Consider the following 27,447-nt stretch of genomic DNA (forward strand, 5'->3'; position numbering starts at 1 on the left):
ATATCTAGAAATCATTTCACATGGTTGAATTATTTATTCTCTTTACCATGTTCGTAATGCTGATAACATTGCTGTGTTTCATCAGCCTAATTATCGCAGCTAATTTTCTCTATGCAAGACTATGATTGTTTCAATAAATGTATTGAAATCCTATCTTGTATCTCTCTTGTGTTTTTGCCTGGGCATACATGAGTAATGCAACAAAAGGGTAAGATCTGTTTCCACAATCCCCTTGAGAATTGGGTGGTAATGGTATTTTTAGGGTTTATGGTAGATAAGAGTTTAGGGTGAATAAGGGTATTTGGGTGGTAAGGTTATTTTTAGGGCTTGGGGTGGGTAGGGTATTTGGGTTGTAAGAGTATTTTTAGGGTTTAGGGTGAGTAAGGGTATTTTTAGGGGTGCAAGAGAGTATTGGGTGGTAAAGGTATTTTGAAGGTTAAGGAGTAGGTAAGGTATTTTTGGTGGCAAAAGTACTTTTAGGGTTTAGGGTGGATGAGGGTATTTGGGTGGTAAGGTTTTTTTTAGGATGGGTAAGGGTATTTGGGTGGTAAGGGTATTTTTATGGTTTAGGGGAGGGTAAGGGTATTGGGTGGCTAAGGAACTTTTAGGTTTAGGGGTAGGTGAGTTAGAGTTTAGGGGTCGATACGAGAATTTCTATCTATCTATCTATCCATCCATCCATAGATATTCCCTTATTGACCCCTAACGAAAACTAGAGTTTTCACTTACCTGATGTATACTTACTATTTTGATGTAAAGGTTAGCCTGGTAAAGGCATATGAGTGGTAAAAGAATTTTGTGGTAAAGGCAAAGCATAGTATAGGGAGTGTGTGGTGAAGGATGTTTGGTAAAGGCATTTGTTGTATTGTCATACATCTGACCAAAACAGAGTCATAATTTCAGACCGACTGCAATGGAGCGCAGGCCAGATACATGGAACAGGTTAGGCCCACTGAGAAATGTGCCTTATGTCCTTGATGTGGGGTGTTGCACCATGCAGTGGTGGCCCAAGGTGTGATGCAAGGTCCTGTGTCAGGTTGCCTAATGTGGCATCGGTTCGGATGAGTGATTAGGAGTCCTGCGTCGTGTTGTATCATGGTTCGTAAATTCTGATGGAGAGCTACTAGGGCTGCAAGGTTATTCTTTGGGTTGCGTTGCAATTTGCTGGGTCTGATGGAGACTAAAGCTTGGCTGCCACAGAACCTTTAGTGTCACTTTCAAAGCTCCAGGGCTGGGGAGGCACCACTTGGAGGGTCAGAAGTCACAGCAGGCAGAGTCCAGGTGCAGGTATTAAGATGGTTGAAGTCTTTCATGCCCCCGAGGCTCTAATCAGGCAACCACCCAACTAGCACTTGGAGTCACTCTCTCGTGGTCCTGGGTTCAAGGTGCAGGTCCGGACCTTCCTACTCAGCAGCAGGGCAGTGGAGGAGAAGGGCAGTACAGCAGCAGGTCCAGATGTGATCGGAACAGTAGCTCTGAAAGTTCTCTTTTTATCCCTGGTGCCTTCTTTGAAGTGGGAAACATTTTTAGAAATGCCCCTTTCATGTTACCTGGAATTTTGTGCCTCCCTGCCCTGGCTCCTGACTGGATACAATGGACTAGTGTGAGGTTTGTTGTGTTAGAGCAGGTCTCAGCCTACTGATCTGTAAGTGGGGTTGTGCTCAGCTCCATGCCCCTACCCATCCTGACTGAGCTGGCCCATCCAGAAACACCTAATCTCTCTATTGTGTGGCGGTCTGGGAGGAATACTGCGAATCACACCTAGTCAAGTGGCAAAGGAATAAGCCGCAGGCACCAAATGGTTAGAACAAGAAAATGACAACTTTCTAATAGCTGTGTTTTCAGAATTTTGACTTAAATCCAACTTTACCATTAAAGAGAATTTTAAATTACAGTTCCCCAAATACCATACATGACTCTTCTACCTCTTCCCACTCAAACGTTAGCACTTATTAAAAGTAATACGTTAACCAATGTTACCTTTAGGGAATGGAAGAACTCACAGTAGTGAAAAACGAGATTGTGAGTTTTTCACTATCAGGACATGTAAAACCTAAAAGTACATGCCCAAATTTTAAACGCCATAGCACCCCATCCTATGGGCTCCCTAGGGCTTACCTCAGGGGTGACTTATATGTAAACATAAAGGGAGTTTTAGGGTTGCCAAGACGAATTGGCAGTTTAAAACTGCAAACAAGTTGCAATGTCAAACTTAGGACGTTTTAAGGGAGTAGTTAAGTGGATGGCACACAAGTTGTTTAATGCATATTGAAGGTTGAACAGCATGCGTATATTCTTATGCAAGGAAGGAAAGATCAGCTGTTGGCAGGGAAGTGAGAAGACCTTGGACATTATCATTGGAGCAGAGTAGGAGGAAAAGAAGAGGACTTCCATCTTGGAAGAACTGAGCATAAGGGACCGGAGGGCATCCAGAGCTGAACTGGAGTGAAACAGTCAGAGATAGGTGATTGGAGGAAGGTAATGAAGGTGGGGAAGAGAAGAAGATTGGCCTCCTGTTTGTAGAAAAATGGTAGGAGATAATGAAAGAGGAAATGATGTCACAAAGGTAAGTGCTCTAGGGAGAGAGAACAGGAGAGGATCAAGACCTCATCCTTGAGGGGCACCCACAGGAAGTGGTGTCATTGGGGAACTGATGGATTCCCAATATGAATGAGAGGTCAGGCAGGTAGGAGGGAAGTCCATGAAAAGCTGTATCATTGATACAGAGCAACTGAGTACCGTGGAGTGCTTTGAAAATTATTTATTTAGACATTCAAGTCCATTAAAGTGCCACAGCATAAAAAGGTAGAGTGTGCAAATATGAGGGAAAGTTAAAATAAATGGACAAATAAACGGTGTCATATTATACAACACAGTCAATTCATTAAAAAGTTAAAACAAATAAAACTCACAAGGTGCAATTCTAAGAGCATCCGTCTAGTGGCTGGACATTTAACAGTAAGTTTGCTTTGAGTGCTAGAATCAAATTAGGCCTTGCTGCACATACGCATGACAAATTCCGTTAGTTATGATCTGTGGCTTAAATATCGCGACATAAGCGATGTGATAACACTTCTGGCAGTGCAGCAGTTTCCGACTAAAATCTTCTGAGGCTGAACATAATACCATTTCATTACTATTGATTTATTTACAGATTAAAAAGCAAATTGTTCTGAAACCAGTAGTGCAGAATTATAAAGTGTTGGGCACTAGTGAGTTTGAAAGTGCTAGATATGCACTAAAAATACACTGAGGAATATACCACAAACAGAATCTAAACTATGAATTCCTGAATTAACAGTATACGTGACGTCCATCATTAGGTAATCAGGAACCAATGGTAGACTCAAATTGACCCATATAGGAATGACAAACTTTATCTAACAGTCTGCCCATTTTATTCACACAATAGTCAAAGTTTTACCAATGACTGAGCAAAAACAAAAAGTATGATCTATGTAGTTAATATTTCCGCAACACACAGCGTCGCTAAACTGCATCGTTATAGATGCTAGCCCACTCAGAGAACATAAAGGGCAAAGATCATACAATGAACACACTCCAACATTATATCCCTATGTCGCTGAGGGGTCTGGGAGTGTAGCTAAGTTCCTTAATGTTTTAGCCACTCTGCCCAAAAGTTTTATAAGGCTAGCTAATACTTGCGGGTGAGCTTCATTCAAAAGATTTAGAAGCCATCTGTATTGTCCATGTCCCTTGATTGATCATGAAATGTCAGATAAACCTTCTGCATTCATAAATTAACACAGGGCATATGCAAAGCAAGAGTATCTCCTGGAACATGCAACAAATAACAGCACATGTTGATGGTGGATCGACACCCCCAAGGAGGCAAAAGGTCTAGTGATGAGTAGGAGCCCATACGAAGATGACAGAACTTAACTTTGTAGTACATCGATTCAGTAATGTATGTTTGGACCCCTCTCCGGGCATAGCTCCCAATGATGAGGTCAGCATGCTTTCTTCTCATAAAGGTCCAACTATCAGTTACAATGGATCCTTTTCATGGCTGCTTTGCACTGCTGGTGAGGGAGGATTAGGTGTTCATGCTGCCAGTCGGGACATTGATGTGGAGCCGCCGTCAATGCCTCTGTGCGGCGGGTGCAGTTGCGAAAATCGGGCAGTGACCTGCGCGACAGGGCACTGCCCCGGCGCCCCTGCACTGCCCATGCAAATTGGCTGGAGGAAATGGAAACATTATCCGAAGCGTAGTGCAGCTACCGTGTCGGATAGTGTTTCAACTCACCGCCAGGCTGCTTGATGGCGGAAGCCTGGCGGTGAGTGAGGGCTGCCGATGGCGGCCTTCGACATGTTTTATATGTGGCGGGTTGGCCCGCCATGCCGTCTGGCGTATTCCGCCGGCAATGCCGGCATGGGGTCCAGCCCGCCAAGTTCAAAATGAGGTCCTTAGATTCCAGAGAGCTGCTGCTCCTTTTACCTCCAAGACTTTGGTGAGGACATTCGTCCAGAAGCTTCAGGGGACACAGCTGTTTGTGGGTAGGACTTCCAGCAGTATTAGCTTCTTCAGAGAACATTTTGTGGCGGCTTGTGCTAAGTGGATTTATCTCAAGGAGCTAGCTTTCTGGATAAAGTGTTGGCCGCTCATCTTAAATTCAGTGCCTAATATGTGCTGATGAGGTATTTTGTGGAAGCTTGAACAGTGACCTGGAGATAAGCGTTGTTCAAAAAAGAGGCCAGTTTCCCTGGAAATGCTTCTGTGCCGTAAGCTAATGTGCGGATAAGTTTAGCTGTTACTATCTTCAACAATGGTTCCAGAGTAGGCTGTTTTGTACTTTTTAATGTGGCTTAAAAGACAAATTGTAATGAGGCAGATTTAGGCTTTAATGAGTTTAGGATTGTGTTAGATGCCCCCTGTCATCCAGCCAATTTACTAGATAGCTATATTTGTTTGATGTAATTATGTGGAGTGGTTGACAGTGTCAAAGGCAGCAGTACTCACTTTATGGACGATCAAAGACTGAAAGGTCACACCCAGCTGTAGTCCTTAGTGGATGAGGTCAAGCAGAAATCATAGCGGTGGAAGTATCAGTGTACTGAGCAGGCTATTATGAATGCCATAGCACTCTATGACTGTCCATGCCAGGATACTGTGACCTGCACTATATGACAGTTCGGGTGTGCATTCCGGGATACTGTGACTTGCACTATATGACAGTTCGGGTGTGCATTCCAGGATACTGTGGCCTGCACTATATGACAGTACGGGTGTGCATTCCAGGATACTGTGACCTGCACTATATGACATTACGGGTGTGCATTCCAGGATACTGTGACCTGCACTATATGACAGTTCGGGTGTGCATTCCGGGATACTGTGACTTGCACTATATGACAGTTCGGGTGTGCATTCCAGGATACTGTGGCCTGCACTATATGACAGTACGGGTGTGCATTCCAGGATACTGTGACCTGCACTATATGACATTACGGGTGTGCATTCCAGGATACTGTGACCTGCACTATATGACAGTACGAGTGTGCCTTCCGGGATACTGTGACCTGCACTATATGACAGTACGGGGGTGCATTCCAGGATACTATGACCTGCACTATATGACAGTACGGGTGTGCCTTCCAGGATACTGTGACCTGCACTATATGACAGTTCGGTGTGCATTCCAGGATACTGTGACCTGCACTATATGACAGTTCGGTGTGCCTTCTGGGATACTGTGACATGCACTATATGACAGCACGGGTGTGCATTCCAGGATACTGTGACCTGCACTATATGACAGTACGGGTGTGCATTCCGGGGTACTATGACCTGCACTATATGACAGTTCGGGTGTGCATTCCGGGTTACTGTGACCTGCACTATATGACAGTTCGGTGTGCCTTCCGTGATACTGTGACCTGCACTATATGACAGTTAGGGTGTGCATTCCGGGACACTGTGACCTCCACTATATGACAGTTCGAGTGTGCATTCCGGGATACTGTGACTTGCACTACATGACAGTTCGGGTGTGCATTCCAGGATACTGTGACCTGCACTATATGACAGTTCGGGTGTGCCTTCCGGGATACTATGACCTGCACTATATGACAGTACGGGTGTGCCTTCCGGGATACTGTGATCTGCACTACATGACAGTTCGGGTGTGCATTCCTGGATACTGTGACCTGCACTATATGACAGTACGGGTGTGCCTTCCGGGATACTCTGACCTGCACTATATGACAGTACGGGTGTACATTCCAGGATACTGTGACCTGCACTATATGACAGTTTGGGTGTGTATTCCAGGATACTGTTACCTGCACTACATGACAGTTCGGGTGTGCATTCCGGGATACTGTGACCTGCACTATATGACAGTACGGGTGTGCCTTCTGGGATACTGGGACCTGGACTATATGACAGTTCCGGTGTGCCTTCGGGGATACTGTGACCTGCACTATATGACAGTTCCGGTGTGCATTCCAGGATACTGTGACCTGCACTATATGACAGTATGGGTGTGCCTTCCGGGATACTGTGACCTGAACTATATAACATGACAGGTATGCATTACAGGATACTGTGACCTGCACTATATGACAGTTCAGGTGTGCATTCCAGGATACTGTGACCTGATTTATATGACAGTTTGGGTGTGTATTCCAGGATACTGTTACCTGCACTATATGACAGTTTGGGTGTGCATTCCGGGATACTGTGACCTGCACTGTATGGCAGTACGGGTGTGCCTTCTGGGATACTGTGACCTGGACTATATGACAGTTCCAGTGTGCCTTCGGGATACTGTGACCTGCACTATATGACAGTTCGGGTGTGCATTCCAGGATACTGCGGCCTGCACTATAGGACAGTATGGGTGTGGCTTCCGGGATACTGTGACCTGGACTATATAACATGACAGGTATGCATTACAGGATACTGTGACCTGCACTATATGACAGTTCAGGTGTGCATTCCAGGATACTGTGACCTGCACTATATGACAGTTTGGGTGTGTATTCCAGGATACTGTGACCTGCACTATATGACAGTTTGGGTGTGTATTCCAGGATACTCTTACCTGCACTATATGACAGTACGGGTGTGCCTTCCGGGATACTGTGACCTGCACTATATGACAGTACGGGTGTGCATTCCAGTATATTGTGACCTGCACTATATAACATCACAGGTATGCATTACAGGATACTGTGACCTGCACCATATGACAGTTTGGGTGTACATTCCAGGGTGGTGTGGCCTGCACTATATGAATACATGAGTGTGCATTCTAAAGTGATGTGACCTATGTTATAGGATTGTATGAGGGTGCATTTAGAGTACTGTGACCTACATATAGTGACAGTAAAAGCATGCATTATAAGGTACCGTGACCTACATTAAATGCTTTTATGAATGTGCGGCTAGGGTAATGTGACCTGTAGTATATGATTTTAAAAGTGTACATTTTAGAGTACTGTGACGTACACTTTATGACAGTACAACTGTGCATTTTGGGGTACTGTTACCTCTATAATAAGTTTGTATGAATGTGCATTTTAGAGTAACGTGACTTACATTATATCACAGCATTCTAGGGTACTGTGATGTATAGGATATGGTTTTATGGGTGTGCATATTAGAGTACTGTGACAGTAAGTGTGCATTAAAGGGTACTGTAAGCTCAATTAAATGTTTGAGCTTGCATTCTAGATTTCTCTGACCTACATTACATGAGAGTATGATTGTGTTTTGTTGAGTACTGAGACCCACATTCCATGAGAGAATCATTGTGCATTCTAGAGTACTGAGACCTATATTCAATGAGAGTATGACTGCATTCTAGAGTGCTGAGACCCACTTTCCGTGAGACTATGACTGTGCATTCTAGAGTACTGAGACCAACATTCCATGAGAGTATGACTGCATTCCTCAGTACTAAGATCTACATTCCATGAGAGTATGATTGTGCATTATAGAGTACTGAGACCTACATTCCATGAGAGTATGACTGAATTTTGTAGTACTGAGACCCACATTCCATAAGAGTATGACTGCATTCTAGAGTAAGGCGCCCTACATTCCATGACAGCATGACTCTGCATTCTAGAGTACTGAGACCTACATTCCATAAGAGTGTGACTCTGCATTCTAGAGTACTGAGACCTACATTCCATGAGAGTATGACTGTGCATTCTAGGGTTTTGAGACCTACAATCCATGACAGCATGACTCTCCATTCTAGAGTAAGGTGCCCTACATTAGGTAACTGCATGACTGTGCATTCTAGAGCACCGAGACCCACATTCCATAAGAGTATGACTTGGCATTCTAGAGTACTGAGACCTACATTCCATGAGAGTATGACTGTGCATTCTAGAGTACTGAGACCTACATTCCATGAGAGTGTGACTCTGCATTCTAGAGTACTGAGACCTACATTCCATGAGAGTATGACTGTGCATTCTAGAGTATTGAGACCTACAATCCATGACAGCATGACTCTCCATTCTAGAGTAAGGTGCCCTACATTAGGTAACTGCATGACTGTGCATTCTAGAGCACTGAGACCCACATTCCATAAGAGTATGACTTGGCATTCTTGTGTACTGAGACCTACATTCCATGAGATTATGACTGTGCATTCTAGAGTGCTAAGACCTACATTCCATGAGAGTATGACTATACATTCTAGATTACTGAGACCTACATTCCATGTGAAAATATCTGTACATTGTAGAGTACTGAGATCTACATTCCATGAGAGTATGACTGCATTTTGTAGTACTGAGACACACATTCCATAGGAGTATGATTGTACATTCTAGAGTAAGGTGCCCTACATTCCATGACAGCATGACTCTGCATTCTAGAGTACTGAGACCTACATTCCATGACAGCATGACTCTGCATTCTAGAGTAATGTGCCCTACATTGGATAACTGCATGACTGTGCAGTCAGGGGTGTTGCTACATATAGTTTACACTCTTTAAGCTCTACTTCGAAGGTACTGTGGATCTTTGAGTCACCATTGCTCTGCCAGGTATGCATTAAGTGGCTTTCTCTTTTATCCTTCACCTTTCATTGGTCATGGCCAGGGCTGGTTCTGTCACAAGAGTGTGGAGATGGGCACATGGAATAAATGATAAGCAATAAGCAAACACCCAAGGCCTACATTCATGGCCCTAGGAAGATATCATTGTAAGACACTGTGAATGTAGCTGGCATATTTGCCATGGCAAAAGCTGCTTCCCCGCTCCTGTGCACACTAAGCTTCACCTACACATTTATCTTAGGTCATGGTCAAGAGCTCTAAGCAATGAGAGTTTAGTGAACTAAGAAGTGCTTAATCTGCAAAGTTGTTGCTGCAAATGTGACGCTAATGGGCCGCTACCATAGCACCATATTTAGAAGGTGGTGTAAACTAGGTTTGCGCCACCTTGTAAAACCTTTGTGCCACATCATGCATAATAGATGCATGATGTATTCAAAGGGGGAGTTCACTCGTTAGAGGGTCGCTAAAAATGGCGCAATAGAATATACACGATTCCATTGTGCCATTTCTAACCTCATATTTAACGCCGGCTTAGAGCAGGCATTAAAATGAGGCTCCCATTGATTTCAATGACTTCTTAACACTATACTGGATAAGCGTATTTTTTTTTACGCTAATCTAGTATAGCGTTACAATATCGTAGAAAAAATGACATTATTGCCCCTAGCATGCGCCATGGTGCTCCGCATTGTAAATATGGCGCTACCATTGTGGCGTTAAGGGACGCCAGGGGCCGCAAGAAATGTGGCGCATATGTAGTGATGCGCCACTTTCTTGTAAATATGGCCCTAAGTGCCAGGGCTCTTGTCAGGAGGCCTCTGCGTCTTGCACCACACATTGCCCCAGCCAGTCTGCCAGTGTGAGTAACAACACAACTCCTAACCATCACACTCCTCCAGGTGTGACAGTTCGCACTATTCCCGGCCCCCAAAGTTATATAAATGGCTTGGGCAGCGGGTAAGAGTCATGTTTAATGTATACTTCTTTAATAGCTAACTGTATTTATGGTGATATATAAATTAGCCAGACAGCGCCACCTTGTGGCAGACTGTCACAAGCGCCGGTGTTGGCAAGTAAGTGCCAGTGCCGAACACCGCAAACCACTGTCTCAAATTAAGCACTAGTTTCTTCGAGATTTTCAGACCAATTCATTACTTTTACAATTGATATGTGATTTTTTTATTGAATTCCAGGAGGTCAGTCTTGCCACAGAATGGAACGCCATGTCAAGTTTCATTCTGTAACATAATAATGATAAAACGATGTCATTTCCTGTCCCCTTTCACCCTGTCCTGCTGTTAACTCCCTCACCGGATGTAACCGCATTTATGTTTCATGGTTGTACCTCACAATTGTCAAGTTTACATTTCGCTCTGCGCGTTTCCTTCCCTCTCTTGCCTGGATCGCTTTATGTTGCTTTTCAGTAAGCATAATTTATACATTTGTAAGAACTCACTCTCACACTCGCAAATTCCATATATGAATTCTTTCATTTGACTGACACCATCAGAGTTACTATTACCAGACTCACCCATGCAACCAGCATGATAGGGTTAACATTACTTGACAACCTTGATGCAGGGTCTTAATTCTTCAGACATTCTGTGCTGTTTAGACACATCTGCCACTCTGTCTGGCGTATCTGCCCCCATGGTGACGTCACCGTGACGTCGGCAGGCACCCATGGAGGGAAGGGTGAGTACTGCTGCAGTGAATGCCAGCACTAATTTTCTATAGTGAGGATGAAGGTGAGATGAATGTCCTACATAGAACTAGCATTTCAAGGCCACATAAATCACTTATGCAGTGTCAAAGTCAATAGGTCTGAGCTCGAAGTGCTAAGACATGCAAACAACATTTGTGCATGACTGTATACAAGCATCAGCAAACAGAATGCAGATGTACTGGCTTTGCCAATGTTTTTTCCCCACACCTGCCACCTTTACAGTGTAGCTCAAGCATTCTGCTGTTGGCATAGCGCAAGCAAAAATTGTTAGCAACTTTTACTCACCGGAGTAGTCCAAATCTGATGCATTCACTGGGTTGTCTGCCTTGAAAGAGGCGGCCATCTTCTTGGCTTCATTGTCAATGTCTTTCAGATAAATCACCTTCAGAAAATCTAAGGGAGGATGGGTGACAGATAAGATTTTTTGAAATGCAAATGCCTCTGATAATTTAAAACACCCTTGAATATTCACTACCCATCTTTCCCTAATCACATCTCTCAAAGCAAAGGATGACTTTGACACAGAAAGGGCACTCCTTTGAAATATAAAAAAAGGTCCTAACTATTCAGTGACGACCGACATGCTAATATATATGCACATTTATTTTAGGTCATGGTCAATAAGATCTAGGCAACGAGAGATTTAGTGAAATAAGAGGTGCGTATTGCTGGGGACTGCAGGGGAGCTCCCCGGCCCCCAAGTCCCCCACTGCCCCAGCTGGCTTCCCCAATGCAACAGGAGCTGGCAATGTTCCTGCTCACAGGACGCAGCTACTAATGCTTCTCCCTCCGGGAGGGAGCAATATTTTTATCTGTTTTCCTGCCCACACCAGTGCAGGCAAGGAAACAGATCGAAAATCCACTCCCAGATTCAAAAGTGCTCCAGCCAGGTGGGAGCAAACAAAGGTTTCCCTGCCCGCACCAGTGCTGGCAGAGAAACCGCTATGTCCCAGGGGTGGGCTCCCTGGGACATACCTAGAGAGACAGTCATGGGGAATGGGGTCCCTGGGGCCAATTAAATCTTGGAAGGGGGGCTGTGGGGACTCCATCCCCCTGGGCCTACATTATTAAAGGTGGGTGCTCGGTGTCCCAGTCACCCAGGGCACCCACATACACTTGCTAGGGGCTGCAGAGGAGCACCCAGACCTCCGCAACAACAGCTGGCTCCACGCATGCAGTGGGAGCCGGTACTGCTTCCGCCTGCAGGGAGCAGCTACTAATGCTGCTACGTCCTGGCAAGAGCAATATTTTGATCTGTTTCCCTGCCCACATCACATGTGGGCAGGGAAACAGATCAAAAGTCTAATCCCAGCTGGCAGGAGCATTTTTAAAGGGCCTGCCCCCTGGGAGAAGACTTTGTGTTTGCTCTCCTTGGTGGGGGATTCAAAAGTGCTCCCGTCAAGTGGGAGCAAACACAGGAAACATCTATGTCCCATCGGTGGGCTCACCGGGACATGGGTAGTGAGCCGGCCCTGGGTAATGGGATACCAGGGCCATTATAATCTCAGGAAGGAGGGCTGCACGGCCTCCACCCTTTTAACTGTAAATAGCGGCCCTGACAGATGGGGTCTCCAGGGTCTTTTAAAGGCTCGGGGAGGATGACGCACAGCCCCCTCCCTTTTTTTGAGCATTTGGCCTCAGGTTTTGGCTCCCCTCCCATTTATTAGAGAAATCAGCCCTGGAGATGGGGTCCCCAGTGCCTCATCTACTATGCAAATTTAGGCCCCAGGGGCTTTTAATGGCTCAACAATGGGGGCCATACGGGCACTCCTCCCATTATTGAATACGGCCGGGGGGGGGGGGTCGTCTCCTCAGAGACTATTAATAATGAAGAGGTCCCTGGCCGCCATTTTTTTAGTTTAGTGGGATTGCTGCAATTTTTTCCATTTGTTTTTGTTTTTTTGCCACAGGAGGGTCTCTCTTGATACTAGATGAGCGGGGCATGCCTACCCTGTCCCCTTATATCTTTTATTTTTTTTACAACCTCAGGACAGGGGACTAATGGCCTGATTTAGAGTTTGGCGGAGGGGGTACCCCGTAACAAACGTGATGGATATCCCATCTGCTGTATCACAATTTCATTATAACCTATGGAGTTACCAATCTGCCAAACTCTTAATCAGCCTCTAAGTCCCCGAGCCCTGTAATTACTGCCAGCAACATTTTTCTGATGTTGCAGACAGCCAATCAGAGCATTTGGTCTTGCAGGAGTCTGACTCCCACAGGAGCGACCTGGCCTAACAGAGAAAAGGTTCCCTGGGCCAATCAGAACGCTCCATTTTAAAAATGGCGCACCCACAAGAGTTTCTCAAGCTTCTCACAGACCCAACCATCCAGATATCTATATTTTTTTTAACATTAATTTCTCAAAAACTACTGAACGGATTTACACCAAATCACAAAAAGCACAATCTGTAGACCAAGAACGAACGTCCTGGCAAATGTGGTGTTATATCGTTCAGCAGTTGTTGCTGTAGCCTTGTCTAAAGAAGTCTATAGAAAATACATGGGGATTTTGCATTGTGGGAGCCCCCCTTTTTTTCTTGGTCCCCACTTGATCGATCACCCGGAAACTTTCCATGCACAAACTAGTCACCAAGTAGCTCCTTTTTGGAAAGTTTCAAAGAGATTTGTCAAATGGTGCCAAATTATTAGCAAAAGAAAAAATGCTTTTCCTAAGGAACAACTGATATATAGCTATACCTGTATATTTATTAATGTTAAAATATGTAATTTTTTAAAATAATATATTTATTAACATTTTCACAACACTGCACAAGTACATAATAAAACAATATTTTATTATTTTCCATCATGTCTCCACAGGGAGTGGCATCACAAGTCATTTAATGCATGTTTACAAGATACAGCATCATTACCCATAGGGCCCCCTTTCATCCCAACAGTCTCAACAAGTAACAGTCCAGAGGAAGCTACAAGGATGACCATTCAAATGTGCAGTGAATAAAAGGTAGTGCAGAGGCAGTAGGGTCATTAACACAACTAACAATGCAAACAGTGGGTTCTGAGTGAGGTAGCCTCCAACATCCCAATCAGGAGGGCTCATAGGAGGGACAGAGGCAGTTGAGGGGCCCCTCTACATCCAAGCAACCCATCCTGAAAAGCAGGGAACAGCAATACACAGCATGCCAATGCATCACACCTTAGATTTGAATCTCCAGAACCAACAATCAATGACCCGGACACTATCACCCTCCCATGGATCTAACCACTTCCACATGCGCACTTCCAGCCAGCCTCTCCACTCTCATTCCTGGATCCAGATCCTTCTGATGATGAAGAATTATCTTTCCCAGGGTTTTAGAATGCATCCAACACTTCTGGCCATTGGGGTTATTGGTTGTCTTTGCATTCCGTGCACCTCCTCACTGCGGAGGGCCTAATCCTCCACCCAAGCCCACCCCTGCCATTTGCCTCCCATCTTGCTATCACCGGTCCAGCCACAGACCTCCATGTCATGGAAGTCTGCCTCTTGGCTAACATAAAGGCAAAATCAAGGAAGTGGTTCCCCATTTTCTTGGGGGCTGAGTGGGAGAATAAACAGACAATCTTCCAAAGTACACAGCACAGCCCAATTTAACATAGCGTTCAACCTCCATACTACTGTACTGCAAAACCCCTGTACATGAGCACAGGACCAGGTCATGTGGCAGAAATCTGCCTTCACCAGTGCAGATGAAGCACAGCGTTTGGGCTCTCCACCATATATTGGCATCAGTTTCCTAGGGTGAGATAGGTCTGGTTGAAATAGTTAAATTTGATGATTTAAAACTGGGTATTCCGGGACACTTTCCGTGGAGAGGCCAATATCACCACACATTCCAGGCCTACAACTACTCTGCCCAACACACCCTCCCATCTTTGCCTGAGGGCTCTCAGATTTGTCCGCACTATCCCATTGAGGGCACCATAGAACCATTTAACCAGATGTCTACTCTCCCCAGGGGCAGCAGGAAGCGCCTGGGGTTCATCTATCCCAGGTTCTCAGAGAGCCATGAAAGACCGGGTGAGTGCCCCATAAGTGAGGAACTGTCCAGGGAGCAAGCCCTGTGTTTCTACAAGGACATCCAGGGGCATCAGAGAGGAGGGCTTGCAACAGTCACCGACTGACACCAACCCCACCTCCGTCCACGCTGACAGTTGTGCCACCGAGAAGGTGGGAGGGTTCCCAAGGGAGGCCCACCAGATGGAGTGAGGGGGCATACAAAGAGAATCTTCCAAAGCACACCAACGTCTCCTCGCCCAGGCACTCGCCTCAGCACTCGAGTCAAAAGTGCTCCCTGATTCCCAGGTGTCCCAGAACTGTCATATTCATGCCATTCGTCCCACACAGCCCCAGGCAGTAAGACTGGTGCATAATAGACGGAACCGTGCCACCCATGAGGTGCCCATCTGCATTCCGGTCATGACTGCATCCATACAGGCCCAGATGAGTGTGATGAATGCCTTTTCCAGGTCTGTAGCCATCAGGCATGCCCTGGTATCTCCATTGTGCCGGGGTGCAAATAATAAAGACTACAAGCGGCATAGGTTAAGGGAGATGTTGTGGTATGGGATAAACCCACACTGGTCGGAATGAACCAACGTTTGCATATGTGGAAGGAGGAGCATGACCAATATTTTGACTAAGATCTTAAAGTCCATGTTCAGCATGGACAACAGGTGATACGCTGAGGGGGGCACCCCTTGTGTGGTTGTCTTTTGGAGAGGAATAACTATTGCATCCCAGGTGGTGGCCGGCAGCTCTTTCTTTTCCAGTCCCCTATTACACATGGCAGCCTAGCACTGGACCAGCAACCCAACAAACAGGGAATACAATTCTGCCAGCAGGCCATCGGAGCCTGGAGTGGTTCCCTGTGCTATGTCCCAGATGGCCCGTTGATTTCTTGAGGTGTAATGGGACCTACCAGGCCTTCCCCGGCAATCAGGTTTAGGGTCCTTAGTGCCAGGGGAGCCAAAAAGGCTTCCACATGTTCTCTTGGTTCTTCAGGTGGTCTCCCTTTCATCTCCATCTGGGAATACACCCATCGCCCATCCAGCTAGTTCATGCAAGTTATCACCCCCCCTCTCAGTGTGTACCAACCGGGAAAGAATTGTACCTGCCCCGCCCTCCCCGTGTCATCTTTATAGTTATGGCATCCAAGCTTCTCTAGAATGACATTGTACTGTTCCCTGCCTTCTGCCAGTCGCATTCTCGACTTTTTATAGACCCCAGTTCAGAGTCAAGTTCCCTCTGGATGCCCACTGACAGACCCACGCAGTGCCCATGAACCACCACCTTAAAGGCCTCCCATTTGACGAGGCAATCGGAGTTCTTACCCAGATTCTGTGTAAAATGGTCTGAGATGGCCTCCTGGAAGCTCGCTTGGTGTTGTCTTCCAAGGCGCTGGGGCAAAGGAGCCATACCGGGACCACTGGCCTAGTTCTGCTCAACCAGGTTCCAGTGAGTAGTGGGTTGTGACCTGAGATAGTACAGCCAAGTATTCGGGGTGATGAACAAATTGACAACGGAGTGCAGAGCACAGGACCTTATCCAGGCGGACATGGAAAGCATACAGGCTAGAGTAGAGGTTTTCACACTGGGGGGTGGGCCCCCCAGGGGGGCCTCAAGTGATCCTAGGGGGCACCACGCTCTGAGCAGAAGCAGCAATATTCTGATAAGAGTGATTTGATTTATAAGTAAAATTAAGTGGCAGAAAACCGCCCTGTAATGGGCCATCACTAACAACTTTTGTAATTTATGTCCTAGTTGGGAGTACGCGTGGAAGAGACTCCAAATATTCTTCAAAACCCCCACCCCCATTTCAAATAATGAGATTGTAGATACTTTTACAAAGCATTAAGGCCTGCCTGACCAAATGGTAACAGAACTTAACTGCAATGTTTAAATACGTCTCTACATATATTGAAACACTGCCAATTTAATAGAATAATTGTGAAAAATTCTGAGGAGGGGCCCAATTACATTTTTTCCCGGGGGGCTGACATTAAAAGGTTTGAAGACCACTGGTATAGAGTAATAGTAATAACTTTTCTCCACACCATGTTGTTTCCTCCAGATACCTACGCCCAGTGTCAAGACCCCTTTGCAATCCTATAAACCGGGGCCCCTGGGCTCCGGGGTAGAGCAATCAAGGTTGGTGTCCACCACACAATTAGGGGCATATTTATACTCTATTTGCGCCGAATGTGCGTCAAAAATGTTGACGCACATTCAGTGCAAACTGTGCACCATATTTAAACTTTGACGCCCGAGCACGCGGACGTCAAAATTCCTCCGTGTGCGTCATTTTTTGGATGCTGGAAACTGACTTGCGTTAATGACATGCAACGTACGCGTTCCCACCCAGAAAATGACTTTAAGGCCTGTGCACCTTATTTTGAAGCACAGGAGGGGGCGGGCCTTAAAAAACAGCGCACAGCCTAATGTGAACTGTTTTTTAACGCCTCACTGAGGGCAGGCATTAAGGGAGCTGTGGGCTCACTTCCATGGTCTCTGACCATGGAAGGAGTCCAGAGGTGCCCTTCCCTGCCCCCAGGGACACCCTCGCCACTCTCGCCCACCCCTGGAGGACACCCATGGATGGGTGGACCCATCCCAGGTAAGTTCAGTTAAGCTGAGGTAAGTATTTTTTTATTGTTTAAAAGTGGCATGGGGACCTTATTTAGGCCCCCCTACATGCCACTGTGCCCAATGACAGAAGTCCCCTGGGCATGGCCATTGGGCAAGGGGGCATGACTCCTGTCTTTGCTAAGACAGGAGTCATTTCATTGGGGGTTGTGTGTCAAAGAATGGCGCAAGTCCGGTTTGAGGCATGATTTTTGCCTCAAACCTGACTTGCACCATATTTTGATGCACAACCCCCATTTTCCCCTACGCCGGCGCTGCCTGGTTTGAGTCATTTTATTTACTCTGACCAGTCCGCAGCACCGGCTAACATCATTCCTTAAATAAGGCGCCCGCATGGCGCGTAGGAATGGCGTTAGCCGGCGGTAAAAACATTTACGCAAACCAGCGCCGGCACTGGTGTGCATCAAAAAGTATAAATATGCGCCTTAATGTCCCCTTCAATGGCCATGTCTCTTCCAGGGAGACCCCAACTGTGCCGATAGGTGGGTTTGAAACACCAGTTGGTCCTGATTAGGAGCATACAGACATCAGAGCATCAGGGGTTTATCATCCATCCACCAATCCACTAAAACATATCTATCTTCTTTATCTACTCTGACTCGTGTGACCTCTAAAGGGATGCCTGCCGGGACCCAGATCAAGGCACCCTGAGAATACACGGAATACCCCGGAGCATACACCTAACCTCCCCAACGCCTCTGGAGGTGCTGCACTTCCACAGCAGTAAGAACTGTCTCCTGTATAAAGGCTATATGGACTGACCTGTGCTTGAGGAACATGTATATTCCAAGCCTTCGGAATCAGTGTTATCACCGTCCTGCCTATTCATCTTACCAATTTGCCAGTTCATATTCAAAGCAGGTTCTGATGTCTGCAGAGCCACAAGTGGCATAGTCTGTTTGTCCACCGACATGTCGTCTGAGATAAGGTCTACATAGTGTTATCAGAGTGAGTCCCTGCATCTGAGTCCAAACTGTGCTTGTGCGCGAGGCCCGCTGCTGTCGGCAGGGCCGCCGCCCTGTCCCTTCCCATCTGGGCCCTCGTCAGACCCTGTACACAGCTTGCGTTAGACTGATCCCGACATCTCCTATGCATGTGCGGGACAGGTTGTCGCTCCTGTGCATTGCTGGTCATGCCCTCCACCCAGTACTGGTCCATTCAGTCCTAGGCATCAGCGAGATTCAGGAAAATGTGTGTTGTGCTGTCCACCAATAACTACAACTTAGCAGGAAACAGGAGGGAATATTGGAGGCCGACTTCCTGCAGTTCTCGCTTAACCTCCAGAAAGGACGCTCTTTTTGCCTGCACTGCTGCAGTGAAATCAGGGAGCAAGGGCACTGCTGCAGTGTCCACTCAAAACAGTCCACTCGTGTGGGCTTTCTGAACCCGGATTTCCCAGTAATGCAGCAGCCTAGCCACCACCGGTCATGGTGGGTGACCCAGAGCCAGATGCCCCGCAGGTATTCGGTGTGCACAGTTGAGGGTGAAGAAGGGAATAAGTACTACAGGCACCACCTAAGTTTTCATCCAGTTTTCCAGGTACACAATCATGTTGCTACCCTCCGCTCTCTCGGGCAGCCCCATTATCCGCACGTAGATTGTGACCTTCAGCGTCCTCTGCCCTACTTACCAGAATTTTCATACGTTTGGTGAGGTCTGTCATCCACTGCTGCAAGATCATTTGTGGTGCCCGCCTGAGCTCCTCAACTGCAACTTCTGTCTCCTTGACCTTAGTTGCAAGTTCACAATGGTTGGCCTTCAGAAGGTTCAGTTAGTTTCATTTGTAGTGTTTGTCACTTGCATTCCCGTAATAGTGCCAGTATCTCTCACCCTGGGTATGCCCATTGTGGCACTTTTCATGTGAAGTCTGGGATGTCAGTCACATCACATGGTCCCTCTCAAGCAGTCAAGAGCTTAATTCCAGGGTCAACGAATGTCACTCACCACAGGCCCCCTTCATCCACACCTCTGCAGCAACATTACCCCAAAAATTTACAGCCACAGTCCGATCAGTGTAGTCACCCGGGGGCACACTCCTCTCTTGAACAGCATTGTGCCCTATGCTATGCTCAAGGGGAAGTCTGATGACACATCAGTGGGTCTCCAGTTCTCAGGAAGGTAGGGCCAAGCCAGGACACCCAAGTCCATCAAGGGGTGACAGGTCCCAGTCGCCTGCCCAGGCTACAGTCCACTCAGTCACAGGTCCAGGTACCCCAGAGCCAAGCCAGATGCACTAGGGGCTAAGGACCCTTACCAGGCCTACCCCATCACATGTGGTTAGGTGAGATCCTGGAAGACCTCAGGCCAAACCATATCCAGGGTAAAACTTCAAGGCCTCCCCAGGGACCCCTCCAGCCTCTGATTAATCAGTCCAGCTCCTAATCTTAAGAGTTTCAAGGCCTCACCATCCATCCCCGGGTGCCAAGCAGCACCCAAGTGCCCAGTAGCAAGAGGAGTGGTAGCCCCCCCAGCTCAAAGGTTTGGGCCCAGTTAGTAAGAATGTCCCTACCTGTCTGGCCCCTTACTCGTCAATCACCCTCTCCGCTGCAGGGTGGCCCCACCACTGGTCCACAGGGAAGGGGCCCTCCGTCACCACCAGCCCCATACACCTAGGCCTGCAATGATCACATTGGAGGGGCAGGAAGGAGGGCCTAGAGCACACCTCCACACAGGGCAGGTATATTCAATGGGGGACCCCTCCATAAATCACTGAGGTGCCGCCCAGTGCACACGGGCCCCTGCTAAGGTTCAGCTTCCTCTGCCCGAAAAGGGGGGGGGGGTCCTGCCTATAGGTGCCTCCAGCCCAGGGCTTTCCCTCTACTTTGCCATAAAGACATCTATGTTATGATGACGGAGATCTCCAACTACCTGATTGAGATCTTGATGGTATTACCTCCAATCCATGCCAGAGGAAGACCCAAGTACTCCATCAAGTAAACAGTGTTCTGACTGCTGTAGTGAGATGTACTGCGGCTGAGCTGAAGACCGCCATGACAGAGCGTTCTTCTTAGCCATTAGGTTGGCGGGTTCCTGCTGACCATTTTTAGATGTTACAGCTCTGCAGGCGGTGTACAGTCGGTGGATTGCTTATGGAGGAAGCCTGTCGCTGGACACAATGGACATCATACAATGGCAGTGGCTATGGAATTGAAGTAAGTCTCTCACACACACACACACACACACATGCACACACAAACACACACTGTACCTTAGCCACACGTGTCCACCTGCACAATACACAACACAGCATTGTATATACACACCATTATCCATTGCCATTCCAACACCACACAACACGTGCTTACCTAAAACACACATTGCTATTCATCCATGAAACAACACACACACAGCAGGACACTGCACCCACACATGACACAACCACAACAACGAACACAACTACACACTCATCTACACAAACACACTCAGACCAAAACACAACCATACACATCACAACAACATACACCACACAACAACACTCACCTGAATGTTAAATACAGCAACACAACACACAACCAAGCATACACAAAAACTTCAGACCCATAAGCAAGCGGCATGCATTCTGACACATCCACATCACCCACTCCAGCTCCCTCCACCTCAGCGAGCCAATTGCATTGCTCACACCCATACACGATTGTGTCACACGTGGATGGGGACGCACTGGTACAAGACACATATTGCACACATACACAAATGTCATTTTTGTGTCAGTATTGATTGCCAAGTGAATGCTGCCACCCCAATGATGTTACAATCACACTTGTTGACTGTGTCCATGTGTGCATACTGCAAGGTGACCCGTACCTGTCATGTTGTGCTTCCAGTTGTGTATGCACAGCGCCTGGATACCCTCACGGGTGATAAGTAGCGCTCCACAAATACTGACTGATTGGTGTATGTGATATTGATACTTTAAACAACTACCAGAAGGTTGGTTGATAGTTTAGAGAGGTAATTATTTGAGCGGTTGAATTAGAGGTTGTTACAACAGACTAAGCAGGGCTGGATCAAATTAAGTTGACCGGGATTTCCTGAGGTAGGTTGTGTAAACGATGGCATTTGATAGAAGGCTAGTTTACCATCAGCATCAATTTCAGAGTTGAAACAGTTAAAGAAGAGGTCACTGCCAAATAAGACACCCATGTGCACATTTCTGAACAGTGGCCGGTCAGTGCCAGGTAACCAGGCGACGTATATGGGGACTAGGGTTGACTGTTCCCATGAGCAGAATTTATTTTTTTCACATAGAGAGCCTCGTTTTCTGCAAGCATACATGCACCATGGCAGAGGCAAGGTAGGTTCCAGACCTCTTATCAAGCTTTAGGCAGAATTGGACATCTTCTAAATGCATGGGGTAACTGATCATAAGTGGTGCTGCATAGCTATTAGTAAGCACTGTTGATAAGGGTGAGTCATATGATGCTCCATAAGTTGTACAAGAAGTTCTTCAGAGGAAGGAGGCATACAAGGCTCTACACAACCAGGCACCTGCGTACATCAACCAATGCCTCACCTTCCACGATCCCTCAAGGCAGCTACGCTCTGCATCTCTCTCGCTCACCTACACACCCCGCATCCACCGCAGCAAAAGTGGAGGACACTCCTTCTTCTGCCTGGAGACCAAGACCTGGAACAACCTTCCCCTGCAACTACAGACCTCCTCCTCTCTACTGGAGTTCCAAAGGGCACTCAAAACCAGGCTATTCGACAGGAGTGTCCAGACCCAGTGCCCGGATACCCCACCGGGTGATTAGCCGCACTTCACAAAGCCACTGATTGATCGACTGAAATTAACTCAATGGGTACGATAATGGACCTGAGAATGGAGAGGGGTTCAAAGATTGTTACATATGCCCACCTTCTAGTTATGTTACAGAGCATTTTCATTTTGTATTCGGTATTAATAATAGCTTGCATTCAAAATGTTTTTAAGATGCTTTGGGGACAGTCAATAGTGCAATAGTATACATTATCTTTAAGTAAGACAGGATTTTTTATAGTTATTATTGGCTCTTGAATCTCACTTCTGTAATTCTCAATGTGATAAATTCCCTCATGATGCTTCTTCTTTACATGACCAGCTTCACTGTGGTTTGTGGTCAAGTCAAAGTACTGGGTTTCAAAATAAAGGGCTGCACAATCTCGATGAGGCACAGGGCCACAAAGGTGGATTGGCATTTCTTTTGTGCAATGGTCGCGACTCACAAATTGGACCTCCAGCGACAAGGGCAGCAAATTCAATGCATTCGTGAGCCATTGTGGGTATTGTGACGGGGGTAGGATGATGCAACTACATCACCTATAAGAGCGGTCTTAACCATGTGGGCATGTCAATACACTGAACTACATTTGTACCCCATGGATGCTACAAATGCATTGATGTACCCCAATGGCGTAAGGAAGCTTGAGACCCCCCCCTTGCAAAGTACCTGGAGGGGCCCCCTCCCTACTAGACCCAGTCAGGGGCTTGCCACCCGTGCACAGTGTTCTGTCCTGAGGGGGGTCCCTAGAACTCGAGGCCCACCGCACCGCGGGGCTGCAGGGGCCTTTGTTATGCCACTGATGTACCCCTCTTCCAATAGCTTACCGAGGCAGTTGGGCACAGGGGACATTAAAGTCCTATGACATGCTTTTTCACATTCCTCTGCCCCTGCCCATTCTCACGGTGGTGTGGTGTAGTGGAATGAAGTGTGTAAACCATGCACGCCCCACAGCTTTCTGGCAATAACCCTGGCCCTGTACCAAAGGCATGTCTTTTCACTGTGGTTCGTTTCCAGAGTGCTGCAGTGCACACTTTCACAGTGAGTGCTCTGGGTGGAGTGAAAGAGTTAACTCAAAGGATACCCATCACTTTTGTAAGAGGAGGATTTCCACACTCTGTTGAGTGTTGCTACAAACTATGATGGTTGTTGCTTTCAGCTTTCCCTGCTCTTGTGCTGCCTACTGGTCTGGGTTACTTGTTCCTGTACCCCAGGGTACCCCGGGGTTGCTTGTTTCCTTGTGTGTGAAGGTAGCAATGGTATGTCCTTCTTTTTTTCTGTGGTGCACATGGACCATCTGATGTGTGTTTGTCTTGTGTGGTATTTTGTTGTTCCTTTGCATGAAGAGGGGGAGCGTCGGATCCTTTACTTGGTGTACGTTTGAACATTTCTCAGCTGGGACCCTTTATCTTCTATTACCTGCTGGCCTTGGTCATTCAGAGGCTGTGGAACTACTGTTCAATGCACCAGGACTGCACCCCACATATAAATGGAAGAATTTGTGCCTAAACTTTAAACCCTGCAACTCATAAACAGAAACCTCATCAAATCACTCATCCTCACATAGGCATCCCAAATAGAATGGCTCGGCCCTTACTATGCCAACTACAATCAAATTATTTCCATTTTGCCTAGGAAAGACAAAAAACTAAATATCAAGTTTGCCTTCTCATCTGAGATCGACCACAGCCAAATTGGATTAAAAAAAGCCAGAATCGGTGGCCGTGGCTTCAGCCATCTTACTCCTAAAATCTGGAACTCATTTCCTGTGGAACTTCAGCGACCCCCCCATTGAGCTGTTTTTTTCAGGAAAAAGCTGAAAACCTGGCGCTTTGGTGCAACTCTTTTTCGTGTTCAGCCTCCTAGCGCTGGGACACTTCGCATGAAGTAGCCAGGCGCTTTAGAAATGCCATTATTATTGATGTTTGTTAATAATCTAAAGGAAACAGTGAATCATTGCCCAACAAATATCACTTATTTTGCTAAATCTGAACATTTCCATGGACAGCTCCTGTTACCCTTCCAAGGTGCCCTCCTGCCAACCCTAAAACCCTGCCACACCACTAGACACCCCAAACTGCACTGGAGCAAGAGCTGACCTAGAGGGGTGCATCTAAGGAGACTGTGAGCTTCCAGTGAACAAAGGATTAGAACCAAATGCACCCAGGGCTCACCCAAGTGCAGAGATTGTGTAACAGGAGATAGTGGTCGACCTGTCCAGGGATGCTCAGGGTCCTCATCAGAACTAGTGAGCATGACTCACATTCACAAAGGATAGACAGAGCATCCAGCACAGTGGTTAATTTGTCCAACAATAAGTGCCGGGGCCCTCATCAGGAGGACTCGGCAGCTGGCACCATCCATTGCCCGTGCCAACACTGCCATGACAGCACCAACACAACTACTAACCATACACTCCTACAAGTGTGACAATTCATACTATCCAAGGCCTCCAGGGCTAGGGTGGCACATACTGGTGATTGCTAATGTACATAAATGAGTAAACAGCTCTTGTTGTCCTCATACTCAAATTTGGAAGACAGCGCCATCATGTGGCAGACTGTCACAAGCGCTGATGCTAACAACTAGGTGATGGTGCCGAGCACCGGAAACAAGGCACAAATTAAGCACTGATTCAACATCTGGAGAGGAGATATATCTCTACCCCATGTAGCTCTTCAAGGTGTCTGGCCGGATCTCAGAACATCCTATGTCCAAAGAACCTTATGAAGCTGGCTAGAAATACGAGGTCAATTATTTTGCCAAGGAATTAACTGCTCTATGCTCTTGGTATATAATTGCTCTACTTAAAAAGAAAAAACTTGAAAATTGGCAATATGTGCCCACTTACACATCACTATCATCACAACGAGGGAGGCGGCCATCAGGAAACTCAGGACGAATGAAACAATGACAAGTCTTCTCGTGACCTTTAAACCATGGTTTGAACGTCCCAGCTGCAGGTTCTTGTGACCTTTTCCTAGGGAGAGAATATTTTCCAAGTAAATATATTTTATTCTAACACAATGTTCAGTGAGCTCTGCACCAGAGCCTGGTAATTTAACAGGCAGATACACTAGATCAGAGAGTGGCTACAGAGATGACTTGCACCAACTAGTGATGCAAAGCAGCCCAAAGGGGACTGCCCATCAAATTCTTAGTGGTTATGCAGGGGCGGTTCCTCCCTTAGGGCGGAGGAGCGTCAGCCCCCTCCCCCGCCAGGAGCAGGAGCTGCAAAACCTTCGAAAATAAAAACATAATAAACCCCGTTTATTATGGTCTTATTTTTAAAGGGGGCGGGCCATGGGGGTGACCTGAGTGAGGGGAGTGCACAGAGCACTCCCCTCAAGGCGCATGTATGTTTGGACGGCCCAACACACATGCGCACAAAGGCTCTCTCCATCTCGGCACTGTGTTGCCGAGTTGGAAAGAGGCAGCCCAGGCTCCCAGTCTGTGTTAGAGCGCCCAGCAGGGGCCCTCCAGCTAACCATAACTCTGCTCCGAGCAGCGTCATGATTGGCCGCAGAGCAGGCTGGGAGCCTGCAGTGCAGCGGAAGAGCGTCGGAGTGCCGTGCGACGCCCAGGTACGTTTTTTTAAAAAAATGTTATTTTTTATTTTTATTCTATGCCCCACCCGCCACTTTTGAAGTTGCTAACCGCGACTGTGATTATGACCCAGATGTGTGGGGATTTGGCGCACAGCCGTGCAGTGAGTCTCTTTGCTACGCTCGCCTGCGTCAAAGTGAAAGGGCAGGAATAGGAAAGAAAAAATTAAATAAACAAATAGTGAAAGAATGAATGTAAGAAGGAAAAAAGTAGGACACACAATTGGGGTTGCAAAGCTAGAGCGCCCTCATGAGCTTGTATCTAGAGGTCACGTGAGCTGCCGGTGTGATGTGAAAAAACAAGCATACGTCGGCTACAAAAAGGCCGCTTCAAGAGGAATTTACAACAGCATTGGCAGGAGACAGGAAGTGATAAAGCCAGGATGGGCCCTGTGTCCTCATCTGGTAGAGAGCACCCTGCTACAAACTAAGGCAACACTAAAGTAACAACAAGCACTGGCAATGCCAATATGTCTGGTGTTACCCGCCACTCTTCTGGAAATCTATTTTTTGCGTTCTCGTGGTTTTTGCAAAACTTTACTGTTTGGGAATGTGCCAGGCCCTGATCAATCTAAAATAATAATTGGCTACGGGCAAAACAGGTTTTTGGTCTACGAATAAACAGACATTACCCTAGTAAAGAGAAGGAAAGAGAGAAAGAATGCAAGAATGAATGAAAGAAAGATGGGCAGAGAAAGAAATACAAATAAAGATGAAAAAGAAAGAAAGACAAAAGAGAAGGAAAGAAAGAAGGAAAAAGAAAGAAAGAAAGAAAGAAAGAAAGAAAGAAAGAAAGAAAGAAAGAACAAAAGAAAGAAAGAAAAGAAAGAACAAATGAAAGAAAGAAAGAAAACAAAGAGAAGAAAAGAGGGAAATAAGGTAAGAAAGAGAAGGAAGGAGAAAGAGAAGGAAAGAAAGAGGGAAAAAGAAAGAAGGAAAGAAAAAAAAGAAAGAAAGAAAGAAAGAAAGAAAACAAAGAGAAGAAAAGAGGGAAATAAGGGAAGAAAGAAGGAAGGAGAAAGAAAAGGAAAGGAAAGAAGGAATGAAAGAAGGCAAGTGCAATAAAGAAGGGAAGGGAACAAAAGAAAAAGAGAAGGAAAGACATACAGAAGGGAAGAAGAAACAAAAAGAAAGAAAGGAAGAAAAAGAAAGAATAAAAGAAAGAGAGAAAGAAGGAGAGAAGGAAAGAGGGAAATAAGGCAAGAAGGAAAAAAATAGGAAGGAAATATATAAGGAAAGAGAAGATAGGTAAAAAATTAAGAAAGAAAGAAGAAAGAAAGAAGGGGAGAAAGAACAAAGTAAAAAAAAGATAACTTAATACAAACAATTTCAAATGAATGCAATCTGGTATGCTGTGAAATAGCAACCATCAGAAAAGCAAAACACTCCAAAAGCAACTTCCAACAGCACTGGAAGGGGATGGGATCTGATAAAGATGGAGCGAGCATCAGAAGCGTGCTGCGGTCCCATCAGGCAAAAGACACGAAGGCAACGCTGAAGTAATTATAAAGTAAAAACAACACCCCCGGCACTGAAGGGAACTAGCTTGTGTGCAGATGTGCTGCTCCTGATAGAGAAAAATGCAAAACTCTAAGTGAAGTTAACCAGTGGCTTGGGTCAGCGGACCCTCTGCCCCGGTTATACGCTGTTGTGGGCGGAGAC

The 27,447-nt window shown here is 46.4% G+C and overlaps 1 protein-coding gene across 2 annotated transcripts in view; it reads right to left on the reverse strand.

The window, feature by feature from the left end:
* LOC138259072 (CD209 antigen-like protein C) overlaps positions 1-27,447 on the reverse strand; it is an 82,889-nt gene that overhangs the window by 51,623 nt on the left and 3,819 nt on the right. The window contains exons 2-3 of one of the 2 annotated variants that reach the window (XM_069206571.1): positions 25,032-25,160; positions 11,054-11,161 (exon numbers count right to left, since the gene is read on the reverse strand). In XM_069206571.1, the coding sequence (XP_069062672.1) occupies positions 11,054-11,161; positions 25,032-25,160 (237 nt within the window). The remainder of the gene's footprint in view (positions 1-11,053; positions 11,162-25,031; positions 25,161-27,447) is intronic. The other variant, XM_069206653.1, reaches the window with a different exon arrangement.

Source organism: Pleurodeles waltl, chromosome 1_1 (genome assembly GCF_031143425.1).
Source record: "Pleurodeles waltl isolate 20211129_DDA chromosome 1_1, aPleWal1.hap1.20221129, whole genome shotgun sequence".
NCBI lineage: Eukaryota > Metazoa > Chordata > Amphibia > Caudata > Salamandridae > Pleurodeles > Pleurodeles waltl.